At 38.4% G+C, this 14,693-nt stretch overlaps 1 protein-coding gene across 6 annotated transcripts in view; it reads right to left on the bottom strand.

Moving 5' to 3' along the window:
• Nucleotides 1–10,519: 10,519 nt before the first annotated feature.
• EPHA6 (EPH receptor A6) overlaps nucleotides 10,520–14,693 on the bottom strand; it is a 371,578-nt gene continuing 367,404 nt past the window's right edge. For all 6 annotated transcript variants that reach the window (XM_039914480.1, XM_039914479.1, XM_039914478.1 and 3 more), the window contains one exon: nucleotides 10,520–12,361. In XM_039914480.1, coding sequence (XP_039770414.1) covers nucleotides 12,247–12,361 — 115 coding nt within the window. In that variant the 3' untranslated portion in view covers nucleotides 10,520–12,246. The remainder of the gene's footprint in view (nucleotides 12,362–14,693) is intronic.

The raw sequence follows: 14,693 nt of genomic DNA, 5'->3' as shown, positions 1-14,693 counted from the left end.
CCTCCTCCTGCATACCCAGCAGACCACCACTCTCCACACCTTCAGTGCCCTACTAAAATCCCATCTCCTCCAAGAGGCCTTCCCTGACTAAACCCTCATTTCCCCTACTCACTCTCATGACATGGGTCTGTAACCCCTTAAGTACTGATTTTCACGACCCCCACAGTACTTCTTCATATATCCATCTGTAAATATTTTTATGTCTGCCTCTCCATCCACTCTTTAAGCTCCTTATGTGCAGTGCTCCTGCCCACCTACTCTACTGTACTCTCCCAAGCATTTAATAGAGTTCTCTGTACACACTAAGCACTCAATAAATACAATTGATTGTAAGTATCCACTAAATACCACTGATTGTTTGATTACAGGTTAACTGAAACAGTATAGGTAGATTTGACCTCTTTATCTCATTTTCCCCAAGCACCCTTCCCTTCCTAGTCTAGCTACTCTGCTCCAAAGAGCGGATAATGGCCATGTTAATGTGTCCATTCTCACTCGTTTCCTGGCATCCCAAGAAAGATTGATACTTTGATTCATATTCAGTATATGGGGGGGAGGGGAACATGTATTGTAAAGGAAAAGGATACCTTTTGAATTATGTAATATACATCTGGAGTCAGAAGTCCTCTGTGTGTTTGTAATGAGCAGGATAGGCTTTACGCCATAACACGATTCCATCTCCACTGAGTATTAGTTGGTAACAGTGGATGCTTCTTCAAGTTTTCAAAATCTGTATTTCTACAGGCTAGTCATGCTTTGCTGTCAGGCTCTCCTAAACACAATTCCATATTGATATAACCATTTTTTGATTATGCTTTAAAACATACAGGAAAACATGATTCTAACAACATTTAAGGGATTGCTAAATTATTGTCACACATTAACATTGTACCATGAAAGATAATGTCCCAGATCTTGGCTCCAGGCCATGCACAATGCTATAACAGAATTATTGTCCCAAGTGGTGATGTTCACTATAACCAGGTGCTGCTGTATGGTAGCCACTGTTACTACACAAGTGATTAAATATTTAATTAAAGCCACAAAGGATGCATAATGCAAAATAAGTGAGAAGAAAATATTGCCTTACTATATTATGTAATTTTCCAAATATGCCCCAGATTTTCATGGATGAAAATATATTTCTCTTATAACTTTGTATAATGCACATTAGAATTGAAATCTCTATAGCCAATTCAGGGATCTTGAATACACTGAGAGATGGCAGATTCAGAAGTAATTTAGGCTAAACTGATCCTTACTAAGTCTTCCTGACAAACTCATGCAAGGTATCCTCTGTGGAGCTCAAGAGGTCAGGGATGATGGAAGGGGAAGAAAAAAGGAGGTTCAAATACTCCTTCCAAACTGTATTCAGGGAAAACCTACAAAAAAGACAATGTGGGCAAGCTTGCTTCCTCTGAGAAATTCAAAATTATTGACAAATAGGATTTTTTTATTCACCTTCAGAACAACTTCCAGAAGAGTATGGACAATCTGAAACCAAGACTGGCCTTATTTTAGGACAAGTGAGATTTTAAACAGGTTTGGTTATCTGCATTAGAAATTTTTGAGTCCAATACTAATCCTTTTTCCTAAAATTGGTGAATTATCCTGAAAATAGTTTAAAAAACCAGACATGGCTGTGACGACAATCACACACTGGAATATTTTGGCTATTACAGATGCCTGATGGATAGTGATATTGTGGCAGAGTCTCCTCAGCCCTTTGCCCAGGCAAATGAGCCCCAGAGCCACTACAGGAGGGTCTTGGATTCTGGACAGTACCTGCAAGATTCTAAGACCCTCCGATTTTCCCCTTCCAGGAACATGGAAGAACTGGGGACCTCCACTGGGCAAACTCCAATTTCCCACCCCTTAGGCTATCACCATCCCCTGGACCTCAGGTAATGACTATTAAATAGCAAGGGGACCTATCAGGGGTTAGCCAGTCATCTTCCCTCCTAAATTTGGCCGAAGGAAGCTCAAGGAGTCTTATCTCCCTCCCCTCACCCTCAGCTTCCAGGTTAGGATGTCCTTCCAGGACCCATTTGAGCCCCGCTCCCAAATACAGTGAAGGGGAGGGGGTGCTTGGGCAGGGGGTGTCAGAGCTCTACCCGAGTTTTTAATAGAAAATGTTTTAGAGTCAATTAGGTAAATATAAAAAAAAATTTTGATCCCAAACCTCCTTTCTTTTTCCTCTAACTTGTTTCCCTTACCAGGACCCTTTCTACTTTCCTGCAATACCCCTTGTGCATATGTTTCTCTGATTAACTCCACTGAGCCTCGCATGGGGAATCCTAGATTTCAAGGTCCCCTGGATCCTTCTCTCAGGATTGTCAGTTAGCAGGGTGAAACTGTTCCCGATCCACATGATCGTTTTCCTCCATTCTTTGTTCTTCAGGGATCCTGCTCTCCGGGTCACCCGTCCCCCTGAGCACCCCCAACCTGGAGAAACTTTACTCCTGTGTCCTTTCCCAAGAATCACTCAGTTCCAACTAACTTAAAATGGCCGAGGGTCTGCTACTTCCCAATTAACCAGCCCCCTTCGCTTTTCCCAAACCTCCCCAACATCCACAGGGTCTAGGTGGTCCCAGCAGCTAAGTAGCTGGGAAGTAAGCAGATTAGTTTTCCCTTGAGGAGGAGGCCCTCAAGAATGAGTTTCTATCTGTTCTCTTGATTTCTGACAAACTTTTTCCACTTACCTCTAAATGTGGGGCTGGTTTGAGTGACCATCACAGATATTCTTGGATATTGGCTTGGGCTTGAACAAGCCTTAGTGACTTCTCCAAGATCATGCATCAAGGCTGTGGTTGTAGCTAGTAATGGAACATAGATTTCCTATCTCTTGGCCAATAAATATGGGTAAGAAAATAACATCACTGAAGACATATAATTCAGTGGCACCAACACATAGTGTTTAAAATTTCTACAGGTTTACTACTCACATAAAGCTTTACACCAAACTAAAAATTAAATGGACATAAAATAAGGTAAAACAAAGAGGCAGAACTCAACCACCAGAACCGTAACTTTTATTCGCTAATAAATATCTTAATAAATGGCCTTACTTCATCTGTAGGACCCGATAATGCCTCTTAGGAAATTAATAGAAAAATAAAATACAATAATAATTAGTAACTTGTACTTTGTACAAAAATCTTATTATGTTGCTCAGCAGGTCGTTTTGCTAAACCCCATATTCTTTCTGCAAATAGGTGGCAGATGTAATACAATTTACCATAAAAACTCCCTGGAGCTGAGAGCTGAGCATTCTATAACACTATTAACTTGTAGGCATGCCAGCACATGAAAATTTACATGGAACATGATACTATTATAGCGATTTTAAAAAGGTGAAAACAATGCCACCTTCAAGTATGACCAACTTCACTGCTGACAGTGAAGAAGTTAATAGGTAGGTTCCCCTAGGGATAGCCGTTCAACTGCTAACACACCCTTTAACACGAGATTAACCCTTTACCATATCATGATAACCAGTTAGTAAGCAGAATTAGAAGATGCAGGATGTGCTAGGAGCCTGAGTGGAAGTTTTACATGGTGATGCAGTCCAAGAGGAAATGAGTCCTCCGCTGCCTTGTTTTCTCAAACTATGAGCTCTTACTTGTTGGTTGCAATTCAAGGTGAGTGTCTTGATAGGGTTCGCAAATAATGATGAGCATAGTTTAAGACAAGTTTCAAAGACAGACCTAAGTACGACGTACATGCTTTTATGGAAAGTAAAGTGAAGTTTTAAGTGTAGGTAGTCTTCGGGAGTCATATATAACTCTGTAAAGGGAAAAGTCACAATGGCCAATATAGTGTTGAACTGAACATTTTGTACAGTATGCTCTTTAGCACGGACTCAGAAAAAGTTAAAAGATTTGTAGTAGCACCACTGATTTCTTGTACAATATCCTTTGAGTCTGATTATACTGCAACCTCAAAAGTTATCAACCATTTACATTTCGACATGGCTGTTCAAATATCGTCTAAAGTGTCTGTCATCAAATACACAATCTTGATGTTCACATAGAACTTTACATTGTATGGCTATGCTAGAATGGCAAAAATGGAGATCACTCATATTTCATCAATCACAGCCTTATTTCACAGTAGGAAAATAACAAACACCCTCTTAACATACATTTTAGAAGACCCATATTCATGCAGGGACTATCTCAAGATAGCCAAATGCAAATGGAAAGATCCTTATGTTCAGACAGAACAGGGATTAACTGAATATAACTACCAAACATCCTGAATGTTTCTTCTAAACAACAAAGGAAAGGTTTAAAATGTGAAAATAAATGACAATAAAGCAAAATTATTCCTTATTTTCATTAGACTAGCACTGCTCTGCTGGATATGACCTTTCCAAATTAAGTAAACAAGTGGAGCCATGGAGGGGGCCATACCTAAAGAAAAGGGGAGAGGCAAACATCCATCACTTTTGAGGGTAAGGTTTTTTTCCCCTCCATTTATACCTTTGTTAAATGCTTACCATGAGCCAAGCACTGTACTAAGCACTGGGGCAGATAGAAGATAATCAGGTTGGACACAATCCAAGTCCCACAATCCAAGTCCAAAGCATTTAACATGAAACATAAAATGTATCCATCCATTCTCATGGTCTTGATCACTTTCCCTGGGTGAATACTACCAACCTTGGTAGGGGGGAGTGAAGGTGAAGTGACCTTTGGATGGTGGATAATTCACGTACGGTGGACCTAAACTGGAGCCTGAATTATGGCTGACCTACTTTTGTTACCTTTCAAATAAAGTACTTCAAAGTCACTTAGGCTCACAGTCTAAGATGGAGGTAAAACACATATTAAATACTCATTTTACAGATGAGGTAACTGAGGTATGGAGAAGTGAAGTGACTTGCCCAAGATCACACAGCAGACAAGTGGAAAAGATGGAATTAGAACTCAGATCCTCTGACTCCCAGGCCAGTACTTTCACCACTAAGCCACGTTGTTTCGCCAATGCTTTCATAGTCAGTGTCCAGCATTAATTTGGCAACACTTATGTCTGATCATGTTACTTTAGCCCAATCTTATACCTGGTTACAGAAAATACAGAACTTTGAAATACCAACTGAGAATTTACCTGCCTCAGAGAACAAGCAATGTTGTGAAAGTGCTCCTAACTTTAGAAATTAGTTTTATATGATAATTTTAATTTATATAAAACCTATATATTATAATGACCAAATTTATTTAATAATGATAAAATCAGAACCCTCTGTCCTCCTGTTCTGTGTAGAGTATACAATCACTAATTAAAAGTTTCCAAATTGACACCTGAATAATACCTCTAGTAGCAAAAAATATCTGAGTGGTCTTGGAAGGATTCATTGAGTTAACATTTGTAAAGTGCTCTTAGAAGTGCATTATCACTAACATAATTACTCTTGGTAAAACATACCCAGTTTGGTTCATGGGATATTGCTTTAAAGCATATTAATGACAAGGTCTATGAAAATATAAAGAATTAATGTATTATTGAAGGGTATTCAAATTATTTTCATTGAATGTACTTCCTGTTTTTCTGGAATTTTCTATTTGCATATGCATATCCCTCCTGTCAACCACCATCATTGCAATTATTCATACTAGAAGCTGACATCAAATGTCCACATGTATATAAGCCCATATTTACTTTACTTCCTTAACCAATCTTTTCTAGTTACTACTAACATAACATTGCATGTTTATATCACTTGTGTTGTCTGACTTTCAAATACTTCATTTTGAATTTGACTTCAGCATAATAGCTATCTGGGGCTAAGTTTGAATTTGGCGTCTTAGGACTTTATTCACGAATAAGCCATACTTTATGCTACGCATTTTTCACAAAATATAGTCATTACCTCAGCAATGAACTTATTATGGCAGTACCATTCAAATTATAAACTGTGTTACTGATTTGCATCACTAAAACTTAGAAATATTTTTCCTATGCCACCTAGATCCTATGGAGGCGAATGGGTTTCAAAGCCACAATCTAAGAACATATGTGTTGTAAAAATATATAGCAATCCAGGTCACAGCTTTCTCAGTGATTTCAGCTGTGAAGACATTACACTTTGTTATCAGGTTTACACACAGTTACATGAACAAGTAAATTGAAAGATTGCATAGTTTACACACATTTGGTTGGTAACATTTCAGATTCCATTTTGAGCATTTTTATGACGCTAAAAAATAAACTGAACACACAGTTTTACAAGATTCACGCATGGTCCGTCAACTCAATTTAATTTTCCATGCAGTGTTGGAATTTTGACCTCTCCCACTCCTTTCCCCTTTTTTTCTCCATGAAATTAAATAATAGTTTTTAGACCCTTCAGGACACAACATATTCTAATATAACCTAGTCCAGCTCAAAGCACTTTGGTAATATTGTCTCACAGAATAAGATAGGTCTAATCTAACTTTCAGACCCAACTTGTTGACTGAAACTTTATTAGCAAATATACATTTTGCTAATATGAATTAATTTCACTTGTCACTATGTCTCTAAAGGCATACATTTTCCAGCAATACAAGATGGGTTCTAAGGAAACTCAGAAACCAGTAGAGGTCAAATGAGTCAAGTATGCCATTTATCAACTATGCCATTTACGGAAAAAGGTACTGGAAGAAATCCCTATAAAAGTGCCGGTGGACAGATTAGAATCCTCATGCTCAAGAGAGCAGAGCATACTGTAGATGAAAAGGAGCGAATGCAGTGGAAATATTTAAAAATTTTGGATTTTTATTGACTAGACTAGTCAATAAAATATGAATAGCTATTAAGCTGAAAATTCAGCAAAGTGTATTAGAGAAGCAGCGTAGCTCAGTGGAAAGAGCACGGGCTTTGGAGTCAGAGGTCATGGGTTCGAATCCCGGCTCGGCCACTTGTCAGCTGTGTGACTTTGGGCAAGTCACTTAACTTCTCGGTGCCTCAGTTACTTCATCTGTAAAATGGGGATTAAGACTGTGAGCCCCACTTGGGACAACCTGATTCCCCTGTGTCTACCCCAGCGCTTAGAACAGTGCTCGGCACATAGTAAGCGCTTAACAAATACCAACACTATTCTGCCAAAATTCAGCAAAATTCAATGTTAAGTCTAAATATGGGATTGAGACCCTTAATTAATGACACAACAGAAACTAGCAGAAGATAAAGGTTGAAATGATATAGGATTCATCTCTTTAATATAAAGTTTCTTATAACCGCAGCTTTGTGATTCAGCATTTCTGATCTCCAGTGAAATGGTACTGGATTTTGTCAAACAAGCACCTAGGAAGCATTCTTCATAATGCTAGGATAGTTGAAAGATATTGGTAGAGAACATCTTAATATTGAAACATTCACACCAATACTGCTTGTATTATTAACTCATTATAATACTTGTTACAGTAAGGGAACATTTTCATGACTCCTAATTCCTTAGAGCTTTAATACCTTCCAAGAAACATTTATTCTCCCAGCAAATTTTTGTTTCACTTTAGAAAAAGCATTTAACACGAAACATAAAATATATCCATCCATTCTCATGGTCTTGATCACTTTCCCTGGGTGAATACTACCAACCTTGGTGGGGGGGAGTGAAGGTGAAGTGACCTTTGGATGGTGGATAATTCACGTACGGTGGACCTAAACTGGAGGCTGAATTATGGCTGACCTACTTTTGTTACCTTTCAAATAAAGTACTTCAAAGTCACTTCTCAAGAGTACAGATCTATTAACTGAGAATCAATCACATATCCTGTCACAACGTTCCCATAAAATATTGTACCAAAAAGAAATGGAATCACAGGTTACATAGGAGGGAGAAATTTTAGAAGGCTATAACCACAGGGATTGAGCCTAACATGGTAGATGCCCTTTACTTTCACAAAGGGCTGACATTTGCGCTACTAATATTTTTCTAACTATGGGGTGCTACAAGTTCCCAGAAAATGGCATGATTCATTTGCACTCTTGTTTTCTCAAACATGAAGTACACTTTTCTCCTTTAACCACTTCGGAGTCATCTGCCCCTACTGTGCATTAGTGGCCTAGCTATTTGGAATGTCCCTTGATCGGATGAACTAATTCCTAGTGGAAAGGGGTATTAAAAATTTTGGATAGGCTGGTCTATCACAGGCAAAGAAAAACATGAGACTACAAAATTAAGGACAGTTTGATTGGCCAATATAGGTAATTCAATTTAAAAGAAATCTTAGCTTCCTTTTGGATTTGCAGCCCTGGCTATAGATATCAATGGGAGAACTCAAATATGTTAAGGCAGAGATGATTTACAGAAATCTGGTGAGAGGCATATATGCGGACACTTCAAACCTAATTGCATCCAAAGTCAAATATAAGGGAGCTTCTTCCTTTTCTATAGGCTAAAGCGGTCCTCGGTGATAATGCTTGACCAGCTTCTTGCTTGAGGTCCATTAGGACTTAAATCTCTTCATGGGGCTGGAGTAGCTGATTTTTTGCACTGAACAGAATCAACATATCCTTCCAAAATAAACCATGAAAAACAGTTAGGAAAAATGTTTTGGAGCAACTGCTATTCTTTACTCAAAGAAAAACTTTTCAAATCAGTTGAGGGGTAAAAGGATCATTCAAGTGAAATCAAGATAATATTAAGGAGTTTACTCTCAGACTTATGGAGATAAAGCAGGCAGTGCCACAACGTACAGGGGGTGACTCCCTCTTGATCCTCAGGAATTCACCTGAAACATTTCTAATCCCTGGAATCTTTGAACAAGAATGTATAATGGGAAGATGCAGCTTTTATTCTTCATCTGCCTTGCTAATCTTTTCTTTCTGTCTCATTCATTTTGCTGGTTTGGACCTGGTCATCTTTCCTTTGCGTATGACAGGTCCAAACTTTCATTGTTAAATTTATGCTGGTTCTTAGTGTGGTTCAGGAAAGAAATCACTTATGACTGACTCCTGGAACAAAGTACAGTAGGTGTCCTAGTGAAAGGTCATCTTACTTTGGAAAAACAGTAACTTCTAGTCCAGACAAAGTCTCATCAAAATGTGGCACCTTTCCAGATGGAAGCCCAGGAGGCCTAGGACAACATGCCTTTTCCATCAGGAGCCAAGAAGAAGCTTCCTTTCCATCAGAGTTCCTGGGCCAGGGTAGAGGGGACTGTCCTTACTTCATCTCCTCAATCTGCTTCCCAGACAGATCAGTGGGTAGGGTGCAGATAATTGCTTCAGATTACAAAAGCACCACTTCTCTACAGAGGTGGGTGGCGGTGGAATCGGGCAGGTTTCAGAGTCCTGCACTGTCAGATTTGGGATCTAGTCATCTGATCTGCCCCATATATGCAGTGGGAGAAGTTAGCTTGAGGGTTGGAACTTGTGAGTGGGTTTGACAGTGATCAGGGTAGGGAGGATGGTACCTGGGTCCCAGTCACAATAGGGTACATGAGTCTAGTTAAGTAAAGCAGTTATGCAGCCTTTTAGCAACCAAAGTATATGGGGTAAATCTCCCTACATTCCTGATTTTTGTGTGCATTAATGCATTTATCCTTCATGTTCTGCTGTACACAATATAATTTGATACATGAATTATGTGCAGCAAATACACATTTGCATTTCATGATGGCTTGTCATATAAATCTGCACCTAACAATGGATGGTAAACTTAACTGCAACTATATCAACTGATGGTGTGTACTACATCCACAAGACCCTAAGGGGTGCTTACAGTTGTACAGAGAAACAATCCCTTGTTTTGTCTAGTGCTTGGTTTTGCACAGGCATTTGCAACAGCCTTGGCTGTTTTCCAAAAAATCGGTGCTTATGGAGAAGAAAACAACAGAAAAGGACATTTCATTATAAAGATGTTTGAACAAAACAACAGATGGGGAATACAGGGAGAGTTAGAGTTTGTACTGGTGGATAGAGAAGAGATGATGAGATTCGTATCAGAGGGAAAAATGTGGAAACCACAAGACCTGAAATAGGATCATCCAAGTTCTCAATAAAAAGATTTCCACTAACGATCCCAATCTTGCAATCACTGCAGGCTCCTTCCCTGTGCTCAGTTTCTACCCGTGTCCACAGGGAGTCTTTACCTCTCCACTCAGTCCATGTTCTCTATGCATCTATTTTTGGTTTTATAAAAATAAATATATTTGCTTAATAAATCATTTCTATATTATTATTACATCTATCTTACTGAATAGATATTAACACAAGGTAAATATGGAAATTCTATTTCCTCTAAATGTATCCAGGTGTGTGTAAATATAACAAGCAGCCTGAATTTAGCCTATGAGGGATGCACCAGCATGCAAGTGTTAGCACGAATCTGCCCCTAATTCTTCCAGTTGTTGCTGAGCTACTTTAGAGCCAAGGGCTTTGCATCCAATTGACTGCTCACCAGTTTCTTGACTGTACTGTTAGGACTACTTGTAAAGGATCTCTCCTTTCTAATTGAACCACCCCTAGGAGGAAAGGAAAATGAAGTTGTGGTAAGCAAAAGCAAAGGGCGAATCAATAAAAGAAATGGCTGTTGAGGAATCTAGACTAATGATGTAATCAACAAAGTCTTAAAGAAAGGCAAAACAATATTTACAATTCTCCTCCAAGAAAGTGAGGCACCAGTAGCTGCAAAAACACCACCACAAATGCAATTTAAGAAAAAAAATTGGAAGTAGTGGGTCATGCACTTGTCTGCTTAAAATCAAATAAAGTTGGTTTGTTAAATCAGCATCTTTCAAAAATCTGTTCCTTATTCCAAAAAAGAGAGCTGTTCTTTATAAATCCAGTTACAAGGCTTAGACTGTTATATTCTCTCCTGATTTTTCATTTTCTCCCAGCTGCAGTCTTACTAGTTTTGGAGAACACAATATTTTTAATCTCAAACTTAGCCCACTAATAGTCTTACCTTGCCAATTAGACAGAGCTAAATTCACTGAGAAATGAATATACCTTTTGATGCTTGTTCAAAAGGGTTTAGAAAATGCTATGAAAATAGTTATATGTTCTTTTTAATCATTACTCTACTATGCACAAAGACTTGTGCCCACTTTACACATGATTATGTGTGTGTGTGTCTACACGTGTAAACATATATATGTATGTTTGTGTGCATGTATGTCTTTGGGATATGTAATCAGAAATTTAAAATCCCTTGTTCCATGCAACATTTGGGAACACATAGCCCAGCATGTCCATGTAACTTTTTTTGGGATAAAACACTAAAGCTTTAGGATTTACAGATTACATAAGTATAAGTCTACTAGAGATTTGCATCAATTTCCTTGCACCGCAATATGATTATGAAAGTTCTAAATTTTAAGAATGTTACCTTACTTATAAATTCTAATTCTTTTTCTTGGTAGGCTGATAACGCCTGTGCTTCTGAGGATGCACACAGCCTTAGTAAACTCAAGTTAATATAAGAATTACATGCTTCCTTAGCCTCTCTCACTAACTACATGGAATCTGCAAATGACCTAAATTCACAGCTTTCCCAGAGGCAAGCTTCACAATGTGGTATAGTAATGTACTTAATAAAAGGTAATAAGAAAAAAAATCCTGAACTAATGGAAACCATGAAAGATTAAGAATGGAGGGTGTTGATGCCAAAAGAGCTAAACTCAGGGCCACAGAAAATTTCAAACCATAATTCTTTCTCCCCACCTTTTAAATTGCCACACATAACAAGAATTCACTACTTGAAATCATTGGTCATTTCTGCAAGGAATTCTAACATCATCAGGCATCAGATTACCAGCAGTTAAACTACATAATAACATAATAATAGGACCCATACCTTGGTTTTAGTTAATTCTAAAGTAAATATTTATGTCAAATCGGAAACTACATGACCACAAAACATGGAAAAAAAAGTAAATTACTTCTTTGATCTACCATCAAACTCTAAACACATCAATACGGAAGCCACGCCTGGGCAAATAGGCTATTACTTTCATTGAAGTCCATGAATATTTCCCAAATACTCCTATATGAAGTTACACATCCATGCTGAGTTATTTCACCAGTGAGTAGCAACAGTCTTGCAGAGCGCCAAGGTGTTTCTGGCAAGGATTTGAGGGAGGAGCTACGCAGTATGATTAGAAAATCCAGGCTGGAAGCATTGACATAAAATGTGCATTCATAGTCTGAACAGGAGACTGCAGTTTGTGAAGTTGGGAGAATCAGAAGAAAGAGAGAGAGAAAATGTTTTCCATTTTAGAAATGCTGAGGCACAAAACACATTTGTTCCTAGTACTTTCATACATGAAATCCTTTCTCCTGTATGTGCATCATGTGTAAACGTAAAGTCTGTATACTGCTCACTATCCGTCTCTGGTGTCCAATGAGTACAACACCAATTCTTCTAATATCACTGTGGGAGAGGGAGAGGGAAAGAAAGAGAGAGGGAGAGAGAGAGAGAGGAGAGAGAGGAAGAGAAAGACTCTGTTAGTTTAGGACAGGCATCTTAAGGAACAAGAGAGATAAAATTGTTTTGCTTGCCTATTAAATAGGAATAAGTGGTAGCAGTAAATAATAATAATAATTATATTTGTTAAATGCTTACTATATGCCAGGCACTGGGATCGATACAAGCAAATTGGGCTGGACACAGTCCTTGTCCCATATGGTGCTAATGGTCTTAATCCCCATTTTACAGATGAGGGAACTGAGGCACAGACAAGTGCGGTGACTTGCCCAAGGTCACCCAGCAGGCAAGTGACAGAGCTGGAATTCAAACCCAGGTTCTTCTGAATCCCAGGCTCATGCTCTAACTACTAAATGTTGCAATGATATAAGCAAAAAACCCCCCAGGATCATAACACAAGTCTGAATTTCTAAATTAAGGTACTGGTATAATGTAGGATCTCACTGGCCTGTAAAACCAATGCATCAGTAGGAAAACAAGCAGCATATTTTAGAAATTGTGATTGGTGCTTAGTAGTGCCCTGCACATAGTAAGCTCTCTATAAATGCCATTAATTGACTGTATACCTTAAGTAATTAAGGAAACACTGTTTTTTTTGTGCATGTCCAGATTTGAATAGACCTAATTTAAATGGGGCAGTACTTTCCTAATTTTGAAAGGAAATAAATGACTTCTGCAAAATTTCTACTTTTGTTAGGAGGAAGAAATTAATCTTTAAGGTTTCACTATATTTTAAAAATTCATCACAGAAACTGAATGCAAAATCATCCAGTTATAAATTGCCAAAAGTGCAGTTGGGACAGGAGCCTATGTTGGATGACACTAATTACAGAATAATTGATTAGGGGCCTAAATGATTAAAAAAGTACAAACTGACAACGTTTATCATAAACTGACTTCAGTTGATTCACATAATGCACTGTTTTAAGTTTCTGTAAAAATTCAATTTTGTCAGCTTGACGATGTCCTCAAATAAACTTTCTTCACTACCAGGTATCTTGGAGTCTTATCCACCAGAATGATTTTGAACACGATGCAGCTGGATAACTCAATGACAGCAAGGTTTTCTCATTCTCAAGAACTTTCACATTAGTCTGTAAAGTCAGATGGGTCCCAAATTCTTATCAAATAACCCACTGAGCAAATTTTAGCGTGCATATGGAACATAAAGTCTCTTTGTGGTGAAACTCCAGCCAATTCCAATTTCAAAATAACAGTGAACTTTAGTTTTAATAATTTGGCTAATTTTATGTCCCTATTTGCACCCCTGCAAACAAATTAACTTAGCAGTTTTAATAAATTGGCTGATTTCATCTCCTTATTTCCACCCCTAAGTTCAAACTAACATAGCAGTCAAGCCACCCTGGTGTCCCAAATATGTCCCGATCTTGCTATGGATTCAAATGGTGTTTCTCCTTTTGTGTCCTCAGCTTGTTTCAGCTAAATTACTCTCACTGAGGGAAACAATATTTTAGATTTTGGAGTTAGCTAAGTGACAATCTCAAACATACCCATTATTACATCTTATGAGAGTTTTATTATAGAGTGCCAAGAAAAGGGTACAGGTATAGACTCCGCTCCTGGCAGGAAAGGCAAAAGGAAAAGGTTAAGAGACAGTGAAAAAAAGAGTGCTCATTTTAACATGGTAATAGAATTTTGAGTCAAAAGAATAGAATTAAAGGCACATGATGATCATTCACAGAGAACAATTACTCATTATTAATTCCTGTGGCTCACACCAGGGCATCACCCAGGATATCATATATCAGTGTATGGTTCTAAGGACTAGAAGCATAACACTTATTTTCAGTCTAGAAACAAATGGTGGCAGAGTATGATGCAGAGGTGATGTTGTCTCTGCATCACCTAAAGGTGTTGCTCTGAGCCTGCCACAGTTTTGGCTTGGGAACCGTTTTTGTGTCTGGCATGGCAACAGCAAACATTCTGAGGCTGCAGAAAGCAACTAGTTCTGTCACCTTTCACCTCCTGAAGCTAGTTGGGAGCTAGAACTCCTAGACTGTTGAAAGTTGGGGGCCTTCTAGTCTACAGCAAAATCTTGATGGATTCCACCGAGGAATAGAGGTGATGTGACAGCATTTAAGGCAAGAGCCTTGACATTTTTCTGTATGGTACTAGAAACGAAACTGTACCTTTGTTTGATGACTGCATCATTTTGCTAAGAAAACGTTGGCAACATGGCTTAATGGTAAGAGCACGGAAGTAAGAGTGAGGAGATCTGGGTTCTAATCCCAGCCTTGAGAACATACCTTCTGTGAGA

Source organism: Ornithorhynchus anatinus, chromosome 17, assembly GCF_004115215.2.
Source record: "Ornithorhynchus anatinus isolate Pmale09 chromosome 17, mOrnAna1.pri.v4, whole genome shotgun sequence".
Taxonomy (NCBI): domain Eukaryota; kingdom Metazoa; phylum Chordata; class Mammalia; order Monotremata; family Ornithorhynchidae; genus Ornithorhynchus; species Ornithorhynchus anatinus.
This window is presented reverse-complemented; position numbering and strand designations above follow the sequence as displayed.